General features: G+C 33.3%; 2 protein-coding genes across 6 annotated transcripts; both read right to left on the bottom strand.

The window, feature by feature from the left end:
* Nucleotides 1-378: 378 nt before the first annotated feature.
* LOC107916541 (uncharacterized) lies at nucleotides 379-3,917 on the bottom strand. 2 transcript variants are annotated; one of them, XM_016845823.2, is made up of 4 exons: nucleotides 3,645-3,917; nucleotides 3,176-3,524; nucleotides 2,046-2,132; nucleotides 379-1,977 (listed from the first exon to the last, which is right to left on the bottom strand). In XM_016845823.2, exons 2-4 carry the CDS (start codon nucleotides 3,509-3,511, stop codon nucleotides 766-768), a joined length of 1,635 nt encoding a protein of 544 aa, XP_016701312.1. In that variant the 5' UTR covers nucleotides 3,512-3,524; nucleotides 3,645-3,917; the 3' UTR covers nucleotides 379-765. The 2 variants fall into 2 exon arrangements, with proteins under 2 accessions (XP_016701312.1, XP_016701303.1); XM_016845814.2 differs by having other exon boundaries at nucleotides 3,176-3,917.
* Nucleotides 3,918-10,762: 6,845 nt separating this feature from the next.
* LOC107916520 (uncharacterized) lies at nucleotides 10,763-15,000 on the bottom strand. 4 transcript variants are annotated; one of them, XM_041099650.1, is made up of 3 exons: nucleotides 14,760-14,996; nucleotides 12,789-12,834; nucleotides 10,763-12,696 (listed from the first exon to the last, which is right to left on the bottom strand). In XM_041099650.1, exons 1-3 carry the CDS (start codon nucleotides 14,760-14,762, stop codon nucleotides 11,117-11,119), a joined length of 1,629 nt encoding a protein of 542 aa, XP_040955584.1. In that variant the 5' UTR covers nucleotides 14,763-14,996; the 3' UTR covers nucleotides 10,763-11,116. The 4 variants fall into 4 exon arrangements, with proteins under 4 accessions (XP_040955584.1, XP_016701267.1, XP_016701287.1 ...); XM_016845778.2 differs by lacking the exon at nucleotides 12,789-12,834 and having other exon boundaries at nucleotides 10,764-12,696; nucleotides 14,760-15,000; XM_016845798.2 differs by having other exon boundaries at nucleotides 10,764-13,295; nucleotides 14,760-14,995.
* Nucleotides 15,001-17,295: the final 2,295 nt, after the last annotated feature.

Below are 17,295 nucleotides of genomic sequence, written 5' to 3'. Positions count from 1 at the left end.
AGGAAAAAACACTGAATTGCAAATTGGTTCACAAGTCCTAAATAGAAACACAATTCAGCCAAGGTCTCTTATAACCATTTCGGTTTCGCCATCTACTTTGTCGGGTTCCACCATCTATACCTCACACTGCTTCACACAACCAAACCACTTAAAACAAAACAATCATCAGTTATCAACTAGGCACTTGACCCATATTCAGGTTAATACCTCTCTCTCGTCCCCTACTCCAAACTTCTTCCTCCTTTCTTCGCCTTCTCTAACCATCTTAATCTCCACCGCACCAACATTCTCACCACATTTAGTATCAACAAACCCTGTCCATCTTCCAAAAATATTATTTTAAGGCAAAAACATCAAGAAAGGAATGAATTCTGGACATTGTTCAATAAGTTAAAACCATTGGATTCTTAAATATTTCTGTACAACATCATTCGGCCTCTTAAGTTTTTTTCCCACACAAAGGAAACCGTAGCTTGAGAAATAAAAAAAAAGTTGCATATTTCAAGATTTTAACTCCGATGTCGGTTTTTAAAGATGACTGTACAAACCAATTAAGCTAAGCTCTGTGCTCCGAGTTCCCCCCTGCGGAACAGCATCCTAACTATGACTTCTTCAAGGTCTGTGGAGCAAGGAACATACTTTACCTTCTTTTAGAACATCCAGTAGCAAATGCTAATCCGCTATACACAAGCTAAATGACGATCCCGCCAGGTCTCAATATCAAAGAAAAGCATACGAGAATACACAAGCAAATGCTAATCTGCTCTATGCACGAGTTAGACGATCCCAAGAGCTTTCGATATCAAAGAAAAGCATACCAGTTTCGAGAGGTATATGATCAGGAGGAGATGGTGCATTAAGTCCTGCAGTAAGAGACCCTCCAGGAGCACACTGGTTATCCAAAAGGAGGCTCTCAAGCTCATTGTAATAAGACTTATCTCCCCCATTTACCTTGAATGGTCCTTCCCCATTTGTGGACCCTGAGGTTTGAAACTGTAAATAATCAGCAGAAGATTGTTGATTGCTTAAATCGATGTTATTGACCCAATTAATGTCAAAATCGGAAAAACCATTATATGTTGCAGGATGACTTTGATTCTGAACACGACTGGTATCGTTGTATACATTAGACTGAGGAACACACAGATTGTATGGTGGGTATAGGGAGGGTGCTGAGTTTGCAAAAATGGGGTCCATTCTCGGTTGTGAGGAGCTCTGATATGTATGTGTTCCTAGACTTGTATCAGAATTGTTTGGGCAGACAATGAGGTTCGGGTTCCTTTCGTTTGATGTTGTAACTGAAGCAGGATTTCGTTGATACTGTGATGCATGAGCAGAAGTAATGTTCTCAATGTTCTCTGGTTGATACTGTGATGCACGAGCAGAAATAATGTTCTTAATGTTCTCTGGTGGAACAAATGCGTTGCGGGTCACCGTTGCAGGAACTTCAGTATCTAGTCTTTTGGACATTGTGTTCGAAGAGACAAATTGGGAACTCATGTTCCTAGTCTTAGTACCTCGATCCCTTTGAATTACAGAATTACGCACACCTAGCAACTCCTGTGAACCCGAGCGCGGCTGAATCGTGCTTCTATTTAGAACATGTCGGCTACCCACAGTTGGGTTATATGGAACTCCATGTTTGGTAGAGGAGGACGAACAAGCACGAATTATGGATGGCCTTGGGACATTATTTTGTGGTATGCAGTTCCCAGAAGCTCGAACTGGAGTTGGTCTGGAAACGTGATTTTGTGTCGTCAACCGAATAATGTCGCGATGCAGCACATGGTTATGTTGGGGCACTATTGTAGAATGAGATGTGACAGGAGGCACGGAAACATTTCTCCCATGCCTGAAATTCTTCCGCAAAGTACTCCAAATTTCCTCTTTATCAGTGGCATGACAATGATCAGTATTAGTGATACCTGAGCCCCAATAACAACATGGTGCTCGCACGTCACAAACAAAGCAATGGCACTGCAATTTCAAAAAGAATAATCATAGTACAATCAAGAATCTCAAAATTAAAAGATTCAAAAAGTTACCAGTTCACAGTGCTGATCATGAGAAGTTGAACTAAATGGAAATTTAGCACAATCATGTCGTGGATGGGGGAAATCTCTGCAAGCAACCTGCAAACAGATGATATAGAAAAATGAGACAGCTATTCAAAATTTCATGCTATGTGTAAAGCAAAACAAAAAGTGCAGGTTCAACATTAATATAAAAAAAACTAAGTAATGCAAGCAGCATGTAAATGCCCCTAATATCACATCAGCTCCTAGATATCTCGCATAAGAAAACTCTGAGACTTCATTCATACTTTCACTCTTTTGACATTTCAAGGGCTCATCTGGAAATTTAGGATCAATGAAACATATTTATTGTGCCCTTAAGATCATCTGAGCACAAAGATTGATACTTTTTGGTTCTCCATCTAAGTAGTTTCCATCGCAGCAAGTTCAATCCTTGAATATTAGCCGGAAAACTAGTGATCAGCTTATTTCTCCAAAAATTACTGATCTAGTTGCAAACAGAAAGGACTAAGATGCAATTTCTCACTGCAACAGATGATTACAGTTTTTCAAGGGCTCAATTCTCACCTTTCATGTCATCCAAGTTGACACTTACGGCACAACATACTGATGATCCAATAATGATGGTGCTTCAGCTGGTTGAAAGGGCATCTCTAAACGCCATGAACATTCAAAATTGCAGGAGCTAGAAGACAAATTACTAAAAGAACAATCTAGAACCACAACAAAATACACAAAAAAAAATTCAAGAAATGCTGAAAAAATAGCAAAACTGAATTTTAACATTCACCTTTAAGAACCCAGATATCAGAAAAACCATATTCCCAATTGTAAAATTCAACACTGCGCAAAGCCATGCTCATTGCAAGGACATAAAGATATAACAGAAGTAATATCAACAATAATGCTTAAGAATCAAGTCAATCAACTATTTCTATACCTCTATATTCCCTTCCTTAGCATACATCGTAGACAAATTTCACTAGGAACTACTGGAAACCACATAGAGATTGATTTGTTCAAATTTTCTCAGCAACCAAACATATAAAAATGAAACTCCATCAATGTACTTAATCACAAAAACCACTAAACACAAAAGTTCAAACAACAAAATAGTGATTAAAATTTCAATATTTTACCTGCCCTTTGTGGCCGACAACAAGCAACTCATCAGAACCATCATGGTAATCATTAACATCGGACACCGCCTTTTCGGGGTCACCTTCCAAAACGATACAATCATCGTCTTCTTCAGTAACATCCTTCCTCACCGATGAGTTCCGTGTCTTCGACTTCTTATTAGGGTTGACCTCCCCGATCACCACCACCTCATCGGAATCGTCGAAACCCTTATTAACGGCTTCCAGAACTTCCGAAAACCAGTCGTAGTCATCCCCTTTAGACTCTTCCAAACCCGACGCCACCTCATCGTCGTCGTCGGAGCTTATATCGAAAACCACTGGATTTGACTCCATCACAAAAAAAAACCTGATGAAAGTAACAATAATTTAGGATTTCTACATATTAAAAGGAAGTAAATTATAGTAAGTTATCATATGGGGGAATTTGAGGATTCTGTAATCTGAATTTAAAAAAGAAAAAGAGTACAAATCAAAAGCGAAAACATGGTGGAAACCACGAAGAATTGATAATGACTTGTGAATTTTGGCTTTCGGTAAAAAGAAATTGGAAAATATTCAGGGTTTAGGATCCGTCGATTTAGAATGCTAGGGTTTTTACTGCTGTTGATCGTATTGAGGGTTTTCTTCTTTCTTTTCTTTCCCTCTGTCTGAGAATTTTGGGGAAAGTGAAACGCTGAAACGTACTTAAAACATAAAAGCGAAATATAGTAGGGTGGAAGGAAAATTACAAAAAATGAATAAGTAAATGGTTAGAAATTTATATATATATATAGGAAAATGAGAGTTGTTAAAAAATTATTATTAGTAAGAAAATTGGAAAATTAATCTTTTTTTTAACACCTGATTAAGAACGAGTAAAATCCAAAAATCCAAATAAAAAATACAAAATTTTGTCGTTTTGATAAATATTTATCTTTTCTAAAGTTTCAAAATCATTAAGTTAAAAGTTAAAAGGCAAAACTATTTTTTTTTATAAATGTTTACCTATTAAGTTAAAAAGCAAAACAATTATATTGTTTATATAGTTAACTAATCTCAAACTTTGTCTACTAGCTAAATAATCTGTCCATATAAACACAACATTGAGTATAAACAATAGGATTTGTTAACTCGACTTGACTCGAAATTTTTTTACTCAATCAATTCGAAAAATTTTCAAATTGAATTTGATTGCTAAAATAGGATTCGTCATCTCGACTAACTCAAAATTTTTCTACTCGATTCAACTCAAATCAATCGAATACTCACCCCTAAACGTGATTGTGTCACATTATTTGTAACAGCCCGTTTTCAGTTAAATTAGAACAGTGGTTTCGGGACCACAAATCTAAGCCTGGAAGGAAAATTATTTTAATATTATTTTATGGTCTGCATTATGATTGAAATATCGTATGAAAATTTCGTAAAGAAATTTTATCGGTTACATGTCTAATTAGATGGAAAGGACCAAATTGTATGAAATGCAAAAGTTGAGTTCTAGTATCTATAAGTATCAAATAGCTATAGAATTCAAAATTAGAGGTCCTTATATGGCAAATAGACCATTAAGAGGAGTTAGTAGATAAGAATGATGATTCATCTATGGAAGATTAATTAAAGAAAAGGACTAAATTAGAAAGTAAAAATAACAAAAGATGATAAGTAATTAAATAATGAAAATGTCATATTTTTCATCATCTTTCCCAAATTATTTACATGGAAACCCTAGTTAGAAGAGCTTGAAGGTAGCAAGCTTATTTGGCTCAATTAGGTGAGTATTCAAGTCCCGTTTTTAATGATTTTCATGTTTCTGAGATCGTAATAGCTTAATTTAGCTATTTTGGGGATTAATTTGTAAAGTTATCAAAGTACTAGGGTTTTGCCATTGATGAATATGCCTAAATTTTAAAGTTTTATGGTAGAAAAAGAAAGGTTGTTGATAGATAAACAACTTTTGTAAAGGGAATTTTGATGAAATTGTAATTTAGGGACTAAATTGAAAATATGTAAAATTCATGAAAAATTCTGATTTTTTTGAAATACATGGGCTGCTATTGTGATATATGAAAATCGATTAGGCTTGGAATAAGGATTAAATTGCATGAATTTCATTTTTCGAGCCTAGGGATGAAATTGGAATTAATTAAAAGAATAGGGGAAAATGGTAATTTTTGCCTAAGATATGAAATGGATTGAACTGAATATGAATTATATTGAATTGATGTTAAATTCATTCGTATAGATCCAGATAGATCAAAAACGAAGTTAAATCGTAGAAAAAAAGTGTCGGATTATTAGATTTTGCGTACACAAATAATTGTCGAGGTAAGTTCGTGTAACTAAATTGTGTATATTTATATGTCTGAATTTAATGTTGTATATGTGAATTGTATAAATGTCATATGTATGCAATTGATCACATATCTGATAATGTCCGATAAATAATAAGTCATGTTTGGATAAATGAGATTTGATGGATACAGGGTTCCCGAATTGGTTGTGGTCCTGCATATGTTGCGAACACACCACAGCTTGAAAAAGCGTCTCATTATTAGCCCTCTCGAGCTTCCCATTATATGGTCCCTGCGAGCTTCCCGTTAATAGCTCTTCGGAGCATCCCGATCGGTTATGATCCTGCATGTGTTGTGGACACACCGCAGCTCTTATGAGCGTCCCGATATATGGCTCTTCGTGAGCTACCCAATTAAAGGCTCTTTGTGAGCTTCTTGATTAATGGCTCTCCGGAGCTTCCTGATATAACTCGCTTGAACTTCCTGATATATGGCTATCCAGAGCTTCCCGTTAATGGCTCTTCAGAGCTACCCTTTATTGGCTTGCCTGAGCTTCCTGAATATGACTCTTATGAGCTTCCTGTTATACAGTCCGGATAAGCTTCTCGTTACATAACTCACATGAGCTTCCTGTTATATGGCTCGAGAGAGAGCTTATCATTTATGTGCTTGTATGAGCATTCCTGAATATGAATTGACGGTTTACAGCTTTATACACTTCAAGTGTAATACCCTTGTATCCATCAATATTTTAAATGATTTAACAGGCAAAGTTCCGATATGAGATGAAATGAATTCAAGATGAATTATTATGAGAAATACTTGAAATACAAAGATATGATATGTACATGTTCATGGACACCTGAAGTGATAAATACATGTATGTGGAAATTGAATATTAATGAGCTCATTCATGTTTCTTGGTATTTATGTGAATTACATGACTAACAAGCTTAATGGGGATATGTGTTTAGGAAATTGGCCAAATTGGTCTGAGCATGTTTATTTGCTTACCTTAAATTTGAATTAATCGGTAAGTTAAATTCCTGTTATACGAACTTATTAAGCATTAAATGCTTACTCTGTTTTACTTCCTTTGTTTTATAGTAACCTGGAAGCTCGTTAAGGTTGGAAGCTGGTCGGGGCCACATCACACTATCAATCTCCTTTTTTCGGTATAATTATTAAATCAACTTTGGTATAGGTTAATTTGGCCATTGATGGCAAATAAATGTTTTGTTGTGATTAGCCATTTGAATGGCTTATGTTTGATACATTTTGATACATATAAGTATATGGTCTTATTATAGTTAATAAGTGTCTTGGTATAATTGATTGATAGTTAACTAAAAGGCAAATTGTAACATGGTTTGAGTTGGTATAGTTGGTACAAATATGAATATATATATATAAGTAAGTGACCAATTTGTTAAATATGGATACTTAGTTATATATGATGATATGATATGCATAAGACTTGGTTTTAGCTTAATTCAAATGTTTTATATTGGTTTGGGAATGTATTTAACTGTTATTATAGGTGGAAGATAAGTTTGGGTGAGAAATATGACTAGGAAATGGCCTTATTTTCGTCCACACGGGACACACGGCCTCACGCATGGGCGTGTGGTTTGGCCGTGTGTCCCCTACATCTTAAAAATTTCAAAACAAAATGCTCAAAATAGATCACACGGTTTGGCACACGAGCGTGTGGTTTGGTCGTGTGACCCATGCACCTATTTAATGCAAATTTTCATGTTCACACGGCCTAGCACACAGGCGTGTGGCTTGGCCGTGTGACCCAAGTCAAAGAGTTACACGGGTATGCACACGGGCTGGGACACGGCCGTGTGCCCTATTTCAAATATCCACATGGCCTGAGACACGGGGTGTGTCTCTTGGCCGTGTGAGCCACATGGCCTGACCACACTGGCGTGTGTTACCTGTACCTTTGAAAAATTTTGATATTTTGCGAAAAATTCTCAGAATACCCGGTTTAGTCCTGACTTGTTTCTAAGGTGTATTTTGGGCCTCGAGGGTTCATATAATGGACCATATGATTGATTCTACTTGGTTTATAATATGTATGGCAAATGAAATGAAATATATGTAAATGATCTGTAAATTTCGGTAATGCTTCGAACTCTATTCCGGTTACGGATATGGGTTAGGGGTGTTACATTATTACTTAAATCTATATCATTATTTATGCTCCTAATTGAATTTGTGTCACGAGTCAATCAGACATCAATTGATTAGAGAAATTACGAAAATATATTTTCGTAATCTAAATAAATTATATTATTCGAGTGTATTTTAATATTTTTACTTTAAAAAAAATAAAAATATGCAAATTGTGAAATTTGAACCTACCCGTAAAACATTTAATTTAGCCCATGATTGTGAGTTGATATCACGGGTTAATCGGGTACTACTCAAAATGTCCTTTCGTAATTAAAATAAGTTATACTACTCAAGTGTATTTTAATCTTTTTACTTGAAAAAACAAATAAATATATGCACATGGTGAAAATTGAACCCACCCCAATTGCATTAGTAAGACATTTTTGTAATTATACTATTCGAGCGTATTTTAATCTTTTACTTGAAAAAACAAATAAAAATATGCACATCGTGAAATTTGAAACCATCCCAATTGCATTAGTAAGACATTTAATTTAACCCTGACTGTGATTGGTGTCACAGGTTAATCAAGTACCAACTCGGTTAGAAAATAACTAATATACCCTTTTATTAAATGACTACTACTATTATTTTGATGATTTTTTTTATCTTTCCATACTTTTATATAGTGTTTAAATAAAAGAACTAAAATTAGTGTTTAATGAATTTATAAACAAATTATTTACCACTACGTCAATAATAACTTCTGTTTAAACTTAAAAATTTTAACTTTTAAAATAAAATGTTTTCTCTCACCAAATTTGTATACCTATATTTACAATTAATAAAACCTCGAGTTCGTGCCATGGGTTAATCGGGTGCTAACTCGGTGAGAAAATGACTAATATTTCCTTTTATTAAATAAAATAACTAAAATTAACATATCAAGAGATTAAACTAATATTTAATAGATTTATAAATAATTTTTTACCACAACACCAATAAAAATTATTGACCAAACTTAAATAAAATTAACTTTTAACGTAAAATGTTTTCTCTCACCGAACTTGTATATAATCAATGTCACTTAATTACATTGTTATTACAAGTCACTCGATATTTAATTTTTAAAGAATAGAATTTCAATATTAAATTGTCTTTTCACTAACTTTATCTCTTTTTGACGTGCTATAATAAAATGATAATACTATTATAAATAATTAGAGTGCATGTAATATTATTAATATAATGTATTTATCTATAACAATTTTTTTCCGTTAAACTATTTTTTATTTTAATTTCGTACATATTGCATGTGTTGTTATTTTTATTAGTTTCAAACCTTATGTTTCATTATTTATTATATGTTACTTTTAAATGCATTCATGTGTTCTAAATACGTGGTTTCCACACACATAATATATTTGATTGAGTTAGTCTTACAAATTAACTTCATCTGTGTTCTAAATTTGCGGTTTTCACATAGATATGCATGTGATAAGATTTCTAGTTTATTTATAAGAATATTATAATTATTTAGGTGATAATGCGAGAGTGGCATGTCATCGCATATACCAAAATTAGGAAATTTTGTCAAATTCCAAGATTAAAGTGTACAAAAAATTCAGGGATTAAATCGAAAATTTTTATCAAATTTAAGTCTAAATGTTGCTTTATCCTAAAATAATAAAACAAGGGTATCTAAACCATATTGAAAACGAGACGAATGAAAGGTATAATTGGAATTTGATAATTGTTGTTTGCTAGCACGTAATCTCATTATAGGTTCTGATTATATCTGCTCTTTTTGACATAATGTCTAAAACTACCTATAGTCTCTCCCCGACTCATAAATAGGTTCTGATCATATTTGCTCTTTTTGATACAACGCCTAAAACTACCCATAACCTCTCTCCAACCTGTAAATTGAAGGATAATGCGCTTCAGCACACTCGAACCTATATCCTCTTGCATTGGCAACAATGCCCATGCCAATTAAGATAAGACTCAATCGGAAAATTCTTGTTTTATTTTTAAATGTCAATGCTGCAAACTTGTTAATTCAAATGAAAAGGAAATATGTATGTTTAAATTTACGCAACACAAAATATTAATATATCAAAATTTATTTTAAAATATATAACATTTTAAAACACGATACTAAAAGCTGATTAAGCCTTAACTCAGTTGGTATAGTTGTTATTGTAACAACTCCTGAATATGTAGGTTCAAGTGCACTTAAGTGTATTAATAGAGTAATATTTTATTGAACTATCTTAAAATAATTATCAATATTGTTTGAACCGGACCGTTCGGTTGAATCAGGAACCAACTAAGATATCAATTTGGAGAGGGTCTTGAATCGAATTTTTAATATTTTAATTGTTATAATTTTATTTAATTGAAGTGGATGGGTTGATCGAATCGGTCGGACCAACAAACCAGTGACTAGACCTGTCCTTGGGTTGGGTCACCTGGCTCACCTGAAAAGTGGGAAGGTTTGAACAAAAACATAGACTCAAAAAATTAGATTGGACAAAAAAATAATGCTCGTTTAGAAAATAGGCCAGACCTCAAGTAAGGTTCTTTTGGTCTGGGCCCAACCCATATTTGCAAAAAAAAATGTTATTTTCTCATTGTTTTGTTGGTGTTTTCTCACAATTTTGTTATTGTTTTGCTGCCTATTTTTTTATAAAAAATTTATACGGGTCGAGCCTAGATTTAACATCAATAATCCAGACTGGCCCAAGCTTGGATCTATCAAACGGGCCTAGAAATTGATTAAAGCTCAGCCTGAATCCTACCTAGCCTGGCCATGAACAGGTTTACTGGTGACCTAAAAACTTTCACAATTATTACTAATAAGGTAGTAAAAATAAGTATAACTATGGATTAAAATAACATGACAGTAGTTGTTTTTAAAATAGATTGCTATTTTTATTAATTAAAAACTAATTTAAAATATAAAAGTAAATTTGAGTGAATAGTTAATTATTTATATTGATTTTTTAATGTTAGCAACAAAAATGACATGTTATTTGAACATGATTGTATCATATATGACTATATGATATAAATATATTTTAAAGATTCGTAAAAGATCATATCTCATGTCTATATTTAAACGTACTCCTAGCATTATTCCATAAAAAAATGTCTATGGAGCACTGAGGCTTTTGTCAAAGAGTGTACAAATGTCATATTTTCAAAGATTTTTTTTATATATTTAGAGAATTTTTGAAGAATTATATCTCTATACACAGTATCAAAATATGCACTCGACACGAGCATCGGATATAGGCACTTCAAGAAAAATGAAAAGCCGAAACAAATGAGAAGATACATATACAAATCATTACACCAAGTATGAACATGTAATTCACCGACTGTTGTACTATGAACACAAGGACGGCAGCCTAGGAAGCACATACACTCCCACCGGGGCAATGTCCGGTACTCGTATTACATGTCCATCTCCGGTACTTGCTAGGCAGCAGATGAGAACCAGCAAGATGCTATTAAGATCAGAGGCTAACCCACAAAACTAGCCTTTTTCATCGCCAACCCAATTATTCTTCTCCTTAGGACCAGTAGGGCCTTCCTCTCCATAAAGCTCAACCGGAAGCTTATCAAAAATGTTCTTCACCGACGATTGAAGCATCACCGGTAAAACATGAACAATTTTATCCAATTCAGTTCTCGAATCATAGACAATAGTTGGACCCCATTTTCGCATAAACTGCAACCAACCAGGCTCAGCTACGATCCCATCTCCGAGATACTCAGCTGCAACGAGTTCGTAATGAGTACTTGAATCTACGTAGAAGATACTACTAGTGCAATCGTTTCGAATACCGATTCCTAGTTTTGCAGAACCCTGAATGTAAGTCCCAGGGTGAGAAAAGCTAGCGTGTCCATTTCTTGACGAGTAGATGATCGCTTTATTTCCTTGTGTGTACTCCAATTCATATGCATTCACCCATCCACCACCACTGTGCTGAGAGAAGTATATGCTCCAAAGCTCTCCGGTAAAGTTGCATATACGGAGTGTAACATGCTCCCAATCACATACATGCTGTCCGATCTTGTTAAGTGCAATGTTCATAATACCGACTTTAAGCGTTGCTGGTCCGTTGAAGGGGCAGAAAATCCACAGAGCAATATCAGTGAAAGTCCCACCAAGTGCTGGTTTCACATGTAGATAAAGTTTAGCACTTGCCAAATTTCCTAGTTTTATAGTTTTCCTCTGATCACCACTTGGCAAATCAATCCAAAATTCTCCATCATTGCAGCCACCACTAGGTAGATTCGAGCCACCGACATCAATTGGTTCACCTACTGAGTCCCCCTTTCTGAACAGGAGTGCTCCATTCTCGAAAAACCATGAAACTGAAGAAGGCAAGTAGATTTCATCGGGATGAAAGAAGAATGTAGGTCCATAGTGGTTTATTAGTGCATGAATCTGATCACAGTTTGGCATTCCATGTAGTGAAGGATCTAAATTCTTCAAGCATGAGAGAGGCAGTTCTAGTCCAGGTATCGAATCACTAATGCAAGAAAAAGTCCCAACGGAGACACCTCTCCCCAGCATCCCTCGATGATACGGTCTTGTGCTCCAAACTCGAAACGAAAATTCCGAATGCATAACTCGATACTTTTCGCATCTATCAGTTAGGTCAGCTCGAACACATCTCACATTATCTAATTTTGGTTTTTTAGAACTTGTGACCAAATAACCTACGGACTTGTAACCCTCAGGAGGCTGTGGCAACCAGAAGAAACCGCAACCTTCAAGACTTCCCTCACTCCCATCATTCGATTTCCAAGCTAGTGTATAATCGAGAGGCTCCCTAAGGGCTGGTGAAGTAACACGAGTTGAGAAATCAGCGGCTTCAGATTTGGAAGGTGCCTCTCGAGCAACAAGAACAAAACCTCTTAAAGGTTGGTCATTAGATTGACAATAGTGACCAAGGATATAAAATCCATCAGGTATTCCAACTGGTTTATAAAACGTGACACCTATTTTCTTGTCCTCCAAGTTACTGCTCCAGATGAACTTAAATCTCGAGATTTTAACAACTTCGAGTTCTCCGAGATTTAATTTTCCAGAAGCAAATCCCTGACCTGAAAATGCAGGCAGGCCAATAAAAGAAATTTCAAGATAAGTCATCTTCAAAATGATAACAAAAGATTGAACCACATCAGCTCAAGTGAACCTTTTGACTTGAACTTGCATTGTATTTTACCAGCCTCCGCTATGGACTATGCTGCATTTAAACATCACATGACATCAAAACTTATGTCGTTCCGACTATTCATTTTTCTTGAAATATTAGTGTCCAACAGACGTGTCCAAATATGGGAACAGAGATATGGCATACAAGGATCCTCCAAATACATAGAAAAATTTAAAAAAATCTGACCTTGCTGTGTCAGACACATACAAATATCTGACACTCACATCCCAGTTCAAGAATTCAATAATGGACCCTATAGATTGTTTTAGCTGACATATGATGAAGAAGAATGATGAAACAAAGAGATGATACTCAAACATAAGAGAAAGCTCAAAAATAAGTGCTGAAAAACTTTTATTTGGGAATGGGGGATTTGCCTTATGTTGCTCTGACTTGTTATTTTCTTGAAGTACATATGTCCTACACAATATCCGGATATAAGTACAAGGATACAATCCTCCAAGGACCCTCCGACTAGATGGAAATCTTGAAAAAAAAATTGAGTATACCCGTGTCAGACAAATATCCATGTCTACCATTCACACTCAAGGTATTTATGCAACAACAGTGGGCCACATCTCAAGTTCATGGAAAAAACAATTTGATGTATCATATTTGTTTTTTGAAAGGAATACAAAATTAACAAATGAAACAGTTCTAGGAAAAAAGATTTGTTCTTGTTCACCCACAATTAAAAGAATAATCAAAGTAGAACATATTGGCCCTGTCAGCATAAGCTACAAAGAATTAATTGGAGTAAACGGATTCGTATCCAGCACCTATATTATCTGGACTCAGAAGCAAGTATAGGACATACATACATGTATATCGTGTCTCCACACCGATTTCCAAATATGTGTGAAAAAACCAAGGGTGTCAAATATGAATACTTTAAAAAAAATGAAGAGCCAGTGTGACATAGTCTAGCATTAGCACTAAATCATATAACATTTCATTACTTCTTGGATAATTGTATAACCATGTTAGATAGATTTTCCACACTACCTCAGTTTCATATATCTGGATTTCATCTATCAGTAGAAGTGCTTACTTTCTCTGCAGGAAGTCTAAGGACATAACAATTCGGCCTCTCAAACACAAAGATCTGTAGGGGATTGAGAAGGCTAAAATTCTTTCAAAAAGGGGATATTTCAAAGCTGTGTTTCTCAAGATTTGTTGGTCTCAAAAGCTTACATCATTTGAAAGGAAAACTGAAGAAGCATAAGAACGTATATACCTATATGGAAAGACTACATCTCTGATATCATTAAAGCAAAACTCAATTGTCTATTCAAATGCAGTAAATTAGTTTTTAAACAGACCCCTCTGCTCTTAGCCTGCTAATTTTTTTTTTCTTCAAGAATTTTCCCAGATTTTATCGTTTGTTTCATCATTTCAATATTGTATTAAGAACAAAAACTATAACTGAGCACTACAATGCACTCAAAAAATCCCAACCACAAACTAAATTTTTGCATTCATTGTAGAAGTGGAAACTACAACTCATATTTGCAGATACCCCCAACTGATCAATAATCCAATCTAAACCCGGAAAATTTAGAAACGAGACGAAAACATAACACGAACATGATATGTTTAATAAACATGATACCATACTCAACATCCCCAAGTACAAGCTATATATATATATTTGCATTCATCATAGATGTGAAAACAACATCTCATATTTGCAGCTACCCAACTGATCCATAATTCGATATAACAAAGAGGCAAACATATTGTTGCAAACTTTCCAAAACAAGGTTGAAAAATAACATCAGTTCATACAATAAGTAAAACAGTAGCTCATGAAATCACCCCCATCAATCAGAAAATAACAATGAAAAGGACAAGTCGAGGCTAAAAAATCCAATCAAAAAAGAAGAAGAAGCAAACCCATTAAAGAAACACACAATGCGAAGAAAACCCAAAAAATCAAAATTGTAATACCATGAGGCCATTGAGGGAGAGGTGCTGGAAGGGAGAAGGGTTCAGGGTCTGAAAGAGGCAACAGATCCATTTTCTTCCTGTAGAAACATTCGCACCCGAACATTTTTTCTCGTAAAGTGAAGATTTGGATGCTACTTAGCTGCTGATCTTTAAACCTGTCCGCATTATTTTGATATATTCCCAATTTCTTTGAAAAAATGGATCAAAATGCTTTTTGTTCTACACAAAACATAAAGAAGGATAAATTGCTTATTAGTAAAATTATGTTATATTTTGATTACAAAATAATCACTAAATTATAAGAAAGTCTCTATTAAAGTTTTTTTTTTTTTGTGAATTACAATAGTAGGGTAAAGTCCGAACAATAAACACGATTAGCGTAACTCGAACCCAAGCCACACCTAGGGCGGTGAACACCCTTGACCATCAACCATAACATGGGGTTCAAAGCCTTCGTTTAAGTTACCGGATTATTAAAATGATTATTGAAAGGCATTATTTTTCCACATCACTTGCACTAAATTAGAAATTTTCTTTCTCATTCTCTCCTATGGTTCAATTTTTTTTATGATACAATTTTGAACATTACGAATCTACAAATTGAAATCCAAACAACTTTTTTTTTTCCGATCTCTACTCTTTGATGAGCACTAATCCACTATACTAATTGTCGAGTTATCGCTTAAAGCTCATTAGACAGTTTTTTTTTTCAAATAACTTAACAATGCAATGACTTAAATAAAAAAATTTTAATTAGTTCAATGATATTTTTATAATTTTTAAAGTTAAATAACCAAAATATAAATTTATTAATAATTTAATGACTTTTGATGTAGAAAATGTCTGTTAGATTCTTCAATCCACTTACATTCTCTAGACCCTCCATCCATTTAATTAATTATTTATTTACGATTTTGGATTGGATTTATTTTTAACATATAAGTTATTGTACATATAAATTAAATTATATATCAATTATTCTATTAAAAGTAATAATATGTTACATTAATCATCATTATTTGCATCCATCTAATAATTTTATAATTACCTAACAAATAATTATTCAACATTCGCTTTAATATTTGTAATAAAAAGTTGATCATGTGTGTTAGATCTTAAAATGTAGTTGTTGGTCATATGATAAGGCTTGAGGTATCTGGTTTTTTAAGTTTAGTCGTTTTTGAAGAATTTTCAATTTCGATCCAAAGGCTTCTATTAGCTGATAAAATAAGTTTTTATAATTCTTAGAATGTATGTTTTTTCGTAATCGTTTTATGTTATTTTTTTCTACCAAAAAAAAATTGATAGTATGTTGTAATTTTTATTATACCAATGTGATATACATAATTATTTTTTTTACTCGTGCGATGCATAAATTGATTATAATGTATTCAATTAAAATATATTAAATATATATTTTTTTATAATTTTTCTGAGTGACCATAGAAGAAAAAGTACAAACTGAATATTGAAAAAGAATTAAAACTAATAAATGAAACAATAATTAAAACTAATTATTGACCGAATTTAAGGACATGGGTAAAAACCATATTCATGACCAAATTGCATAAACCCATAACTGCATCCATGAAATGGACAAATAAAAAACATGTAAGACTCAATTATAACATGGTGTGAGGGATTAAATTGAATAAATTAAAACCTAAAATTATGGATTAAATTGAAAAAATAAAACTGAGATACTTGAAATAAAATTATCCTCTCTCTCCATCTTTCACTGCCCATATAAATACGTCTTTTTCATATATTTAAAATTAGAGATGAATTTAATTTAATTTTTTAAAACATCCTTTAAAAAATGATACATGGGTTTTAAATTTATAGTAATATATAATAGTATAATGCAAATATTTAAAAAATATTAAGATGATTATTTAAAAATAATAATAAATAAAAATATAAAAATTATTAAATATTAAATTTAAAATAATATAAATGCCTTTTTGAAATATTAAAGTAAATGGATGAGATTTAACTGACTTAAGTAAAATTTTAAATATATATATATTGATGAATTACAAGAAGAGGATAAAACTCTAACGACAACGCAATTCAATATATATATATTGAGAATTTTAGTGAAAATTTCCAAAATTTTGGTAGGTCTAATTAAAAGTTCCAAAATTTTAGAGATTTATGAAAATTTAAAAAAAAAAGAAAAAGAAAAGAAAAGAAAGTGAAGAGTCTATTTGAAGTTTTTAAAAAATTCAAACGTTTAATAATAATTTTTAAAAACTTTAGGAGGCATAATTAAAACTTTCAAAAATTTTAGAAGGCAAAAGCCCCTTAAGCCCTATCCTAATGAGGATCCGTCTCTGGTTTAAATTAACAAAGATTCGAGAGATTAAAGACGTCGGAATGATAAAAATTCCGATGGCAATTTAAAAATGCTAGTTTGGTTTTGTTGTTGGTAGAGATAGAGTAGGATGGTTTTTCTACTTGCTTAATCATAATCTCAATTTCAAGCCTGACCCTTTTGAATATTTTTTTATTGTATATTATACTTGACAAAGAT

Source organism: Gossypium hirsutum, chromosome D08, assembly GCF_007990345.1.
Source record: "Gossypium hirsutum isolate 1008001.06 chromosome D08, Gossypium_hirsutum_v2.1, whole genome shotgun sequence".
Lineage (NCBI taxonomy): Eukaryota > Viridiplantae > Streptophyta > Magnoliopsida > Malvales > Malvaceae > Gossypium > Gossypium hirsutum.
This window is presented reverse-complemented; position numbering and strand designations above follow the sequence as displayed.

Excerpts from the sequence above, each read along its gene's own strand:
- LOC107916541 (XM_016845814.2), bottom strand. The coding sequence starts at position 3,511 with ATGGAGTCAAATCCAGTGGTTTTCGATATAAGCTCCGACGACGACGAT. Across the intron at positions 2,133-3,175 it reads TTGTCGGCCACAAAGGGCAG|GTTGCTTGCAGAGATTTCCC; the intron begins GTAAAATATTGA and ends ATCTGTTTGCAG. Across the intron at positions 1,978-2,045 it reads ATGATCAGCACTGTGAACTG|TGCCATTGCTTTGTTTGTGA; the intron begins GTAACTTTTTGA and ends TTGAAATTGCAG.
- LOC107916520 (XM_016845778.2), bottom strand. The coding sequence starts at position 14,862 with ATGTTCGGGTGCGAATGTTTCTACAGGAAGAAAATGGATCTGTTGCCT. Across the intron at positions 12,697-14,759 it reads TCTCCCTCAATGGCCTCATG|GTCAGGGATTTGCTTCTGGA; the intron begins GTATTACAATTT and ends CTGCATTTTCAG.